The sequence below is a fragment of the Egretta garzetta genome, unplaced genomic scaffold, assembly GCF_000687185.1.
Source record: "Egretta garzetta isolate BGI_Z169 unplaced genomic scaffold, ASM68718v1 scaffold38, whole genome shotgun sequence".
Classification (NCBI taxonomy): Eukaryota; Metazoa; Chordata; class Aves; order Pelecaniformes; family Ardeidae; genus Egretta; species Egretta garzetta.
The window spans coordinates 2,263,614-2,275,705 of NW_009260667.1; the positions used below are offsets into that span (position 1 = coordinate 2,263,614).

Sequence of the window (12,092 nt, forward strand, 5' to 3'; positions counted from 1 at the left end):
GGGTAAGTAGCCCTTTGGTGGTGATGTAGGGGGCAGACCATGGAGCAGACCTTCGTGTCGCGGGAGGGCCCTCCCTTACGCTTCAGACTGTGAAATCCAAGAAGGCGCCTTTCCCCTCTGCCTTTTTAATTTTGGAGAGAGTGACACAGATGCTTAAACTGAGCATGGCGCTGGCGCAAATTTATTCCAATCTCACATATTGAAAGCCTTAGTCTGCATTCAGTGGTAAGAAAAAACCCACCCAGGCTACTGTCATACATAAAACAAGAAGCAATTTACTTTGCAATTAGCTTTATACTCTTTTTTTTTTTTTTCTGTGCAATTACTGCAGACGTTTAGATATGAACTTTCTCCCTGTTGTGGTTTAACCCCAGCCAGCAACTAAGGCCTGCCCAGCCACTCGCTCACTCTCCACCAATGGGATGGGGGAGAGAATTGAAAGAGTAAAAGTGAGAAAACTCATGGGCCGAGATAAGGGCAGTTTAATAGGTAAAGCAAAAGCCACGCACGCAAGCAAAGCAAACCAGGGAATTATTTCACTGCTTCCCATGGGCAGGCGGGGTTCAGCCATCCCCAGGACAGCAGGGCTCCATCACGTGTAATGGTGACTTGGGGAGACAAACGCCATCACTCCCAACATCCCCCTTTCCTTCTTCTTCCCCCTGCTCTATATGCTGAGCATGACTGTCACATGGTGTGGGAGATCCCTTTGGTCAGTTGGGGTCAGCTGTCCCAGCTGTGCCCCCTCCCAACTTCTCGTGCCCCCCCAAGCCTGCTCGCTGGTGGGGGGGGGTGAGAGGCAGGAAAGGCCCTGGGTCTGTGGGAGCGCTTCGCACTAGGGTAGGAACGAAAGCATCCCTGTGATATCGACCCTGTTCTCAGCACAAACCCAAAACACAGCCCCGTACCAGCTACTATGAAGAAAATTAACTCTGTCCCAGCCAAAACCAGCACAGATGTGTTTTTCCTTAACAAAAGACAGAGAAGTCTGAAATGCTAGTTTCCAAATAGAATGTAAAAGAACAAACTCAGTGATGATTTTAGCCAAAAAAATAATTTCTCAACCTCAGAAATAACCCAAACTCTTGATAACTACAAAAGCAATTAAAAAATTGCTGATGAGAATAAAACTTCAGGGAAAAAGCAGTATCTATTAGCGAATGCTAGAAGGCTACAAGCCCATTCAGCTTTTCTAAACAATAAGAAATCATTGAAAAGCTAGAAAACCCCCAACAAACTCACTTAATTATAGATGATTTTAATCCTCTTATTAAGAAACTGCTTTTAATACATTCAGTTCCTAAAAATGTATTTTAATTTTTAAAACTATTAATTTTTAAATTAGCTGAAGCTAAAAATGAAAATTGTAAAACACATTAGGAGCCAAATCCTGGTGTGATTAATGAGGTTGTTTCATTAACACCAGAACTTAAGTCTAAATCTATAGCACTCAGCAACTGATTAAGTTATTGCAAAAATACAATTTAGTGAAACAGAGAAATGATCCAATTGAAAAGGCTTTCTTCAGTTATTTTACAGCCACTGGCAGGATCAAACATATCTTCCAAACTTGCTATTGACTGCAAAGTAACATCAAATGGGATCTGAAAAAAATGGGGGGAAAAAAATTGCAAATAAATAACTTTATTAAGCTTATAGGTACCAAAAAGTACATATATACAAATAAAATTAGATTAAAGCCAGATTTCTGACCTACAAACAATGAATAAATTAGAAATACTCATTGCAGGAAACCAGTAAAACAGGATTAAGGGGAGGAAGTTTCTGTGAGCGGTCTTGCTCATAAAGTTTACGTTGATCATCGGTCGGTCAAATGACGGAATCAGACAAGAGCAGCCAGAACAATTAGTAATTTGGAAGGCTTTTCCCAATATGAGAAGTTGAAAGAATGGAGCTAACTGTAAAAGGTGAAACAGGGCAATGATAAACTGGTTTGTAAGTCCATTGGACATGGAGAGTTATTTAGCTGATTTAGATATTAAGAAAAACTAACTAAAGGAAGAGAAGCTTGGAACATGCCATCTAGAAGGTTAATTTTTAATGCAATTATTTTATTTATAAATTTACTTTTAAGACTGGAACTCCCAAACACTATGCTTTACTGTCTCCCTCAAGCACACAGTTATTCATTAAAGGGCTTTAAAAATAAGCCAGCTGATCAATTTTTATTCTTAAAACATGAACAGTCAATTTAAAATGAATTATTCTATTAAAATGCACTTTTTCCACTTAGAAATATAATTCAGTGCTGAATCAAGCACCGTAAGACACATGAACAGAAAAAAAAAAAGAGAATCAAAGAAGAGAAGCTGGAAACATGATAGGAGTTAACATGTGACAGCTCGGAGAATGAGAAAACAAATACCACAAATTAGCACTGACTTTGTCCAATTAATTCACAAGACGACAAGCAACAAAGAAGTGGGTGGTGGGGAAATACGAGGTAAAACTACATGTAAGCAATGTATCTGCTGCCTTCTGCGTGCTTGAAAACAAAGGGGATGTACTACCCTACTGTATACATCATCCCACTCTGAGCTTTCCATCTCTAGCCAAGACGGCTGGGTAATGCACACACACAACTTCTTGGAAAGTTTGGAAATGCTACTTAGAAATGTGCTATGCAGAATGGAGTGCTGAGCCCTCTACAGCTTCTGTTGGCTTCAGAGAAGAATGGAGATACCCAGCATCTTGAAGGGTTAGGCTTCACTTGCTCAACCCAATCTTCCATATCTAATAGGATCTTAGTTTGAAGTCTCTACCTGAAACTTTGTGATGAAAAGTGCGTTGTTCCACCTGTTGAAACCATTTAGCTTATTGTGGCATTTAGCCGGAATAAAACAGAGCAGTTAACATCATGGTTTTACTGGAAGGACACCACTAAATCGATTCCCTTGCTTTCATCGTAGAAGCAAGCAATGTGAAGACGGGTTCATGAGACTTTAAACAGGTCCAGGAGGTCCACGTCATCCTAAGAAAGCTCAGCTGTACCGTTCCCAAGGTATCTGTCAAATGTCTCTACCACGGAAGATATTTCAGTGTGACTGTGAGAAGTATAGCCTTGCAGATGGATGTCTATGTTTTTTGATGCATTGATAAAGCCAGACTGAGTGAAATGAAGGTCTGGGAGTCATCTGAGAGAGACCTTCGGGATGGATAACAAGGCATGCAAGAACGGTGCAATATGTACAAAAGGGCAGTATGTACTCCTAGGTACCAGACTGCAGGAGGCACAGGACAGCGTTACAGATTCTCTCTTCTGTCAGAGGCCACTAGCCAGACTGTTTCCAGACAAAACTCGGGATTCTCTTCTGGTAGGAAGAGCTACCTGACTGGAAGGGAAGAGAACAGTGGATGCCTTATCTATTAACATTCCATTGTGAACAATCACAGGCAAGATATCTGAGGATTAGTGAGGGGGTCGATACGCTACAGCGGATGCCAAAATCTTCCTTGGATTTCCTTGAGCCCTGGCAGCTGTGGTCCTCTCCTGATCCCCTGAGGATGCCTGGGAACATGGAACAGAACTGCTGCCCGCCATGGGCCAGTTCCTGTTGTCTCCTCTGAGATACTGACTACAACTGGGTAACAAGATGAATACAACAGCATGGACAAAAAAATGGCATGCTATCTCTCAGGATGTGTCATCGGCAAGGCAGAGAAAGCTAAAGAAAATAGAAGGAAAGCCTGAATAACTGTAGAAACACAGGGATGGAAGGAAATTGCATTTAGCAATTGCATCATGGAAATTCACTGGAGTCTATGTAAACAATGACGGGAGAATGGTGGATATACCAGATGAACCTATTGTGAGTGAGATTCATTTTTAATACATTTTTGTATGTATAAAAAGGTGATTTGAATTAACAATGAAGATATTCACAGTTTGTAATCATGCCCATTTTTGTTTTATTTGTAAAGATGAAAAAATAAAACCCAAACAGAAAGCCCAACAATGTATGAGAAAAAAAAGGGAAGATACTTAGTGGTATAATCCATGTTTCAGATTAACTGAACAATTGTTTTATTTTAGAAAACAGAGTTTAACTATTAATGAGAATAGCATACCTCAGTTAATGGCAAGGACAGGGCTGGAACAACAGACAGCAGTGCTTTGACTTCAGATAAACAACTTTTAGCCATTTCCTAATGGTATAAAGCAAGAAAAAAACTAATGCTGTGCTACCAGTCTCCTCTGATAAGCTAACAGATGGCTTGGCTTTACAAAATTTTTCAGAACAATCAAGATTTAGGTTATTCTAGTTGAATTCACAGCAACATAAACCTTAGCTGATGAATATAAATTTTCTGCAACACAAATAGTTGTGTTTGCTGTACAAACACAAGTGCCCAAACCTTGCAGTTTCTACTGAGGCAAAATTGCCCCTGGCTCAGGTATTAAATCCAGTGAGCAAGCATACTTTTGCTACGTGTTTACTGAAGACATTCTAAACAAACACTCCGACAAGATGATATTTATACATGTATAATGCATGGCATGTTAATCTTAGTATTCTAAACATTGTTTTTGCAGTTACTGACATATATTAATGAAAGTTTGAGCAAAACCTTTCAGGTAATCAGAAACACCCACTAAAGGACAGCTCTGTCTACCCTCCTGAAAGCACCGTGATTGGCCAAAACATCATTTGTTCTCCAAGCTGGTCAAAATACAGCCTCGTAATAAAGCCACAGTGCACAATTGTCACTGTTTCACAGCATCCATCAGACAAAATGACAGCCTCTACATCATTAATCATTTCATATAATAGATATAAAGAGAATCCTGTCACATGATAAATGTCTTCCACTTTGAAAATAAACGTTTATTTTGCCTTGGCATTTATCAAGCAGCAGTTATGCTGTGGCAATATTCTATTCCAATGACATTATCTCAAATAGACCACATGGAAAATTCTGAAATTACCTCTTTTGTGTGTGTATGTGGGGGGAGTTATTTGGTTGCAGACCATATTGAGCCTTGCTAATAAAAAGAAAACAGGAAGGTGGCATAGAGAAAATGAAAATTATTATTTATTTCAGAAACCATCACTGCCCATTTTGCATTGAAGATGTGTAACTGATTTTTGAAAAGCACTTTTGGGTTGATCACCATGCTAATTTAACACTATGCCAAGCATTTTCAGATGTAGATTTCTATAAATTAGGCATAAATTTTCAAATCTGTGTACCTGAAGATGTAGCCTTTATTTTCAAGTGGAAGGTTGTATTTTTGTAAAGTAACAAGCAATATATAAGGAAAAGAAAAAGCTAAATATTAAATGAAAAGTGAAAATTTCAACATTTCTTGAAAGGGGTGAGGGAAGTTTAATCTTTTATGTCTGCCTGCCAAGTTATCTGCCATTTATTTCCCCAAAACAGACATATTAAATAAAAGACTGTCGGACATATTTAAGAGCAGAACTGTTCTCACTTACTTCTGTTTTTTCATCAAGACGCACTTTTGCAACATTCGGTTTTGGTTTTTTTGAAGGATTTCTTTTCAAGCTTTCATTTTGTTCAAGAAAAGTTGCAGGTTCTGTAGCTGAAGAGCTTTGAGAACTTTGCATCAACATTTCAACTTGCTGCTTCAGTTTAGATAATTTCTCCCGTAAAGAAATAATTCTGAAAGAACACAAGATTTTTATTGTTGATGATATAAAACAACATTATTTGTTGTTTCCATGTAATAATAAACTTGACCTAGCTTTTATTACATATTGATGAGGTTCTACATTTTCTTTCATTTCAAGACTGATCTCATAATTTTACAGAGAGAAGTTTTCCATTAAAGAAAGTGGAAATATGAAATGCATTAGCTTTTTGCATTAAAAATGGAAAGAAGTATTTTAAGTATGCATCTCTAAGAAAATATTTTCTCATGCAACCAGCACGAGGTGGGCTGACAAGCTGGGTGGCAGGGGCTTCTTGGCCCATTATTCCTTTCCTTCCATCTGCTCAGCAGTTCCAAAAATTCTGGGGCTAGATGAATGACAAGGAAGAAGCAATGGAAAATGCCATAGGATCTAAAATGAAGGGCTGAATCTGGGGCTACAACTGAGAAAAAATCTTGCACGCTTAGAGTTGGAATATGGGATGGAGAAAGTAGCTGATCCAGTGAGAGAATGGGAGTAACTGCTGGGACTGCTTCTTAGATTTGCTAGCGTTTTCTTACGTTGCTGTGCCAGTGTAATACAATTAGCATGTGTTACTCCATTCTTTAAGAATCAAAACTAAAATGCTAATGTACTGGAAAGGCCTATGTTTGGATGAGTGTAATGCTGTGTACAACATCTTACAGTTTTTATAGTGAAAAATCTCTGAAAAGTGAAAATGAATGCTTTTAAAGACTTACAGCTCTTTGATATTTTGTACTTCATTTTCTCTCATCCTAAATGGTTGACTGATCTTTAATATAGCATGAAATAACAGGATGAAGTCAGTGATTATTTACCTAGCCAACGGAATCCACAAGTGGCCTGAAAACACAGACATTGAACTGAAAGTCTTGATGTTGCTAATCTTGACAGGCTTTGTATTATAAGCATAAAGCAGCAAAACCTGTAAAAGAGATGGAATAGGTAAGCTGTAATGCAGTATGGTACAGTAAACCCGAGCTATTTCAGTGATACTAGATTATAATAACTATCAAATACAATGTACCGACGAAGACTTAGATAATTGACTTTCAAAAAAAGGGGGGAGTGTGGCCTCATACAAATTTGTACTATACTCAGTTTTTAAAGGTGTTAAAGCAGTTTAATTATGGATGCAATTTATACAGGATTGAAAATCAATTATACCCTGTAGAGTTAACCATCAAAATCCCAGTCTTGGCCCAATCCTGGTCAATCAATCCCACTTATGCTCATGTCCAAAGTTCCAGCTTCAGGTAGGCTGAACAGACAGCTTTTACTGAATTTCCAAAGGCCCTATGTAATTAGTTACATTTGCTATATGGCGTTGTGCATGGCTGTCATCGTACTAGTTTTAAATCCATGAAGTGCACATAACTCACCAACCTAATAAAGCTGTATCAACATAAGAGCACAAGAAAATTAAATAGAATGTTCTCATCTTTCACTGAATTAAATTGCTATTATGATTGAAAATATGCTTCCTAGTGGTAGCTGAATATTTTGACTATATGGAGAATGCCAAGAACATGGCATTCATATATTAGTCGTTTTTCCTGAGGTGTCTTTGGATCTCTAATGATCTGTAAGGTCATGCTAAAGTAACCTGCAAAACTCTATTGAAAAGTACATTATTTGCACTAACTTCACAGGGCTTCTATCAGCTTACTAATAGAAATGAAAAGGGTCTAGTAGAAATTTTGACACTGATCTGTTATGCCAAAAAGTTTGGAGATCATGGATTTCTACTGCAGTAGCAGAAATTTTACCTACATGCTGTTCCCTTGTTTAAAAATAAAACAAAATCCATGTCCTAGTCTCTTGCTTTCCTGCAGCCCTCCAATCTCTCTTGTCTTTCATGTTTCATCTGATTTCCTAGGGAAATGAGCTTTACAAACCCCCATTTTCCCTGAATATGGGATATGCATCTTTGCTTTTCCAACAGCCTCTCTCCAAACAGTATTGATTGAATGTCTTGGTCAGCTCTAACCAAACTTAACAGAGTGGAGGTCTTAAGCACATCAAGGACCTGCAAAAGGCATGAATACAACATGGCTTGGAAGCTCTATATGGTCAACAAAGTCTTTGTTTGGCCTGCCACCAAAAAGCTGTCAGGGCATTCTGTCCTGCATAGCAGGTTTGTGGCAGAGTAAATATATAGCTCCCTGCTGTCCAGCTTGCCAATCAGCATATGTATAACTCAATTAAGAAGCTGATCAGTCATAACAAAAATATTCATTAGAAATGAGACTTTATTTGTTCCAATACCTAAGGAACTGCTTTGGTGTAGTTATACCTTAGCCTCTGTATTGCTTGATGACTTTGCCAGAGAAGGAATATACCACTGAATGTTAATTTCCTTATTTGAAGCATTTGCTGCCCTACTCTCCGTCTGACTGTCTGCTTCTGCGATGACAGAAAACGGAGAAGCTATTCTCACATGTGACATCTTTGATGTAATTCCAGTGATTTCAAGAGACACCTGAAACACAAAAGAAAATTTTGAATTATATTTTTTCTAGTGTAACATGCAAAAATCTGTTATAATCTAGTGTCTGCTAGAATCAGTATGACTTTCACTCCTGCGCAAATATATGCTTATTTAGATAAATGGGTAGTTTTAAAAGATGTCCATTTTATCAAGTTAAGGCTTTTCAAAGTTCACATGATGAGACGTTTCTAAAGGTAATGCAAAGGACCTCTGTGCTGACTTAGACACACCTGCAGTAACAATGATTGTTACATTTGACTTATCTTCCTTATGTCGTTTTGGTTTTTGCTAAAAGATATTATTTGACATGCTGACCATACAAAATTTAGTGCTGAAAAAATAATTTCTCTGCTATACATATTGATAAATAAAATAGTAATCTGAATGCTAGACTAATGCTTTGTTCATGTTTACCTATTTGTTTTCTCATAAGCTGTGCAACTAAGAAAGGGTAATACCTATTGAAAATTCAGTCATTTAATTTGTGAGGATGTGTCGTATGTCATATTTACTAAAATATATATGGAATATTAGCAGGCATAGTTGCAGTTTGACCATCATTTACCAAGGAAGCAATGGAGGAGTACTGTCAACCAACATTCATTCATCAATAAAAGCCTTTTTTAAAATTAGAAAATATTTTAATTAAAGGCTGAACAGTGCCATACCTTTTCTACTTTTTAAAGTGTTTTGCAGATCTGCAAAGAACAGAGGAAACCAAACAGTGACATGTGGGGGGAATGCTGAAGCTATTTGAAAAGGTTGCTAGTATCTCCATCACTGTTTCCAAAATGTGGACATTGAAAACAGCTGCCTGGGGAGTTAGTCCTTTTTTAATTTTGAACGTTCATTGCTGAAAAAACCTGGAGAATTTTACCCACTTTGTTTTCAGAAAATACAACTCATGACCGATACGGGGCAGTAAATCCAGGTGAGAGAAGATGGATTTTTCACAGTGACATAATCTTACTTCATAAAGCCAGTTCCCATCCCGCATCAAAATACAGCAGAAGTGAAGATAAAGATGAAGTCATTCATGCTGAAGTCATGCATTTGAGCATATGGATCTGCCTTCAGTATGGCATGGGACAATTAACTGGGGATGATCCACACCACATAGACTCTAAACAGTGATAACAGCGATAACCCACGGTATACCATGAGGTGTGTATGGATCACCCACCTACTACAAGGATCTTCCACATTCTGGATCTTAGACTTTAATATTGGAAATGAATCACCCACTATCCTGCTAGCATGGAGAGTGAACAAAATTATGAGAAGACGCATATATGGATGTGGGAATGACCTAATTTATGCTATGTCCCTGAACTAGTGCTCCTAAAAGTCCATTTTACAATATATATTTCTTTCTAAAATGTGTGGTATGTATTCTTTTTCACTGAACTGCATCTTTTGATATTTACATCACACTGAATCTTTTTGAGGAAGGATATTACAACTGCTCTTGTCAAACAGGAGGGTTGCTGAATTACATACATAAATATTTATCTATTCAACTTTTTCAAAAGCCTAAAACCAACAAACTGTCTTAGTTAAGTGTTTCCAATCCTACATGCTATCATAGAGTGGAATAAAAAAACAAGCATGCAAAATGTAACAGGGCACACAATTTTAATTATAGCCTTCTTAATGTAATTTGGATACTTTGTTCAGCAGAGCTGAAAAAAACTTCGAGTCAAAAATAAAATTACAAAGACACACATAAACGAAACAATCATGTACATAAAAATCATTCCTTCAAAAATATATTTGTACTGTTAAAAATCCCAGTATCAAATTACAATAACATTTTTAAAAATAACTTATGCAGCCTTCTGAATAGTTAAAGCTTCTAAAAATGTTGTGATAAAAATCAATGAAGCTTAGAATTTAAAAAAGTAAGAGGTTTATGCTTGTTAGCTGTCTACAACAGTGAAGCTAACACATGATTATGCGGCTTGCACCTGTCATGAACATGACAGTGAGCTCTGAAGCTTATTATTCTAGGACAGTGTAATACTAATTATGTCAAAAGAAGAGCAGACAGAGTAAAATAATTTTTGATATACGATGGCTGTTATAAATGTCACATACCATATATTTACAATTTATTCAGTGGCACAGTCAGCTCTTTGTTGGGAAATGAGTAATGATATGCTGTCCAACACTGCAGAAAGTTCACCAACTCTAGAAGAGCTACTTTCACAAAAGTATTTTAATTCATTTTTATAAGATAAGTTCTCATTCCTTAAGGCTCCCCTGTCTCCATTTAATACTGAACATAATAGGTAAAAAATCAACCATAGAGAGTAACCTGTCATTTTAATTTTTTAGTATTAGGATAATTATTAATGTGAGAAGTGGGATGGAGAAACTTTGAAGACAATTATTTTTACATTGAATCTTCAAAGACTTTTACTATTCAGCATTCAATACATATGCCACGGTCAGCATAGACTCCAGAATTCCAGTTCAAGATTTCTCTGAGTAATATAGTCTGAGCTGCCTACATTTGAAAGCTCAGATAGGCTGTTCGCAAGTCCGAGATCTGAAAAGATTGATTTTCTAGCCAGTTGATAATCAGTGAAAAAACTGGCACACAAGGCCTTCAACAAATTTTGAGAAAATATAAATTCTGCATTTTTTTAAAATCATGTTTTTATTATAGGCCAAATTAACAATATAGAGGCTTGTACATACAAATTACAAAGCAAACATCAGGACATTTTTGGTATGAAACATGGAGATCTACAAGATTAAAAGCCTCAGTCCTACCAAATAACACAGTAAACTTAATTAATAATAATGAAATCTTCTTAAATATCACTCTGATTAATCTCCTAGGGTCTAAATACATTGGGCATGGGATTGAGATAATTTCTGCAGGAATGAATAACTATGTTTACTATGTCCTTCACTTCTTGCACAGGATTTTTGTTTTGCACTGATCCTTTACATGCTGAATTTCATTCTTCTATAGTGCTCTCAGAAATATCACCATTGGAACTAGCAAGAGTCTGAGTGAAATGCAAGTATAATACATATTTTTGAAAATCATAAAGAAAATAAGTACCTTTGAAGACTCAGCTGGCCTACCAAGTGGCAATTCTACACCATGTAGCTCTTCTGCGAAATTCTCAAGACAACACACTGAATATTCCAACAAATGGTTTTTAAGAAAGGAATGCATTTCTGCTATGCGTAGAACAATCTCTGTGTCAAAAACAGAACTAAAGTGTCCATCTCTTGCAGCCAGTGATCCAGGTCCTGAGTTAGGGGCAGCTTTGAAAAGAGATTTTTATTACGTCATCATTTGCCATTAAAAAGTAGTTTCTACAGCTACTCAACATACATAAATTTTGAAAATATAGTAAAATCTGTAAGTTGATTCAATATCAAATAAATGCATTTTCAACAATTTTACTGATTGTCCTGAAGTATTACTGGGTTATGCTATTTGTATTGCAATTTTTCACTGGAGAGCTTTATAATGAAACAAGCTCTGCCTAGACATTATAAAGTACCATAAAATGTGAGGTGCAGTTTTCAGGTTTAGGTACTTAAATTTAAATGTGTAAGCATCAGTGCATTCACTAGATGCCTAAGCACCTAGCACCTAGAATAAATGCTTATTTATTCAACAGAGTCAAAAGAAGCTCTAAGAGCTCTTAAGATTCTAATTTAGACAGCTAGTGGCTGATCAGCTGAGTCACTAGCTAGGCTCCATCACTGGTAACTACAGCTGAGATACACATGCACATTTTGACACCTACTTGTAGATACCTTACTGTCCTTATAGTTCTGTGGTGAGGTGAAAGACTTTCCTTTCATTTGGTGCTGCAAGGAAAAAACCCAAGCGTCTCTGAAATTATGATTTTCAGAGTTTCTATGTTTCTCTCTAGGCAGCACCTATATGTTCTAGTTCTATTCCCACCTATCAG

The 12,092-nt window shown here is 37.0% G+C and overlaps 1 protein-coding gene across 17 annotated transcripts in view; it reads right to left on the bottom strand.

Moving 5' to 3' along the window:
• Window positions 1-1,389: 1,389 nt before the first annotated feature.
• The window catches only part of CFAP54 (cilia and flagella associated protein 54), a 143,389-nt gene continuing 132,686 nt past the window's right edge, over window positions 1,390-12,092 (bottom strand). For 16 of the 17 annotated variants that reach the window (XM_035901013.1, XM_035901016.1, XM_035901014.1 and 13 more), the window contains 6 exons: window positions 11,225-11,433; window positions 7,954-8,139; window positions 6,476-6,582; window positions 5,460-5,646; window positions 4,090-4,167; window positions 1,390-1,604 (listed from right to left, as the gene is read on the bottom strand). In XM_035901013.1, coding sequence (XP_035756906.1) covers window positions 1,485-1,604; window positions 4,090-4,167; window positions 5,460-5,646; window positions 6,476-6,582; window positions 7,954-8,139; window positions 11,225-11,433 — 887 coding nt within the window. In that variant the 3' untranslated portion in view covers window positions 1,390-1,484. Of the gene's footprint in view, window positions 1,605-4,089; window positions 4,168-5,459; window positions 5,647-6,475; window positions 6,583-7,953; window positions 8,140-11,224; window positions 11,434-12,092 lie in introns of those variants that run through there. The other variant, XM_035901022.1, reaches the window with a different exon arrangement.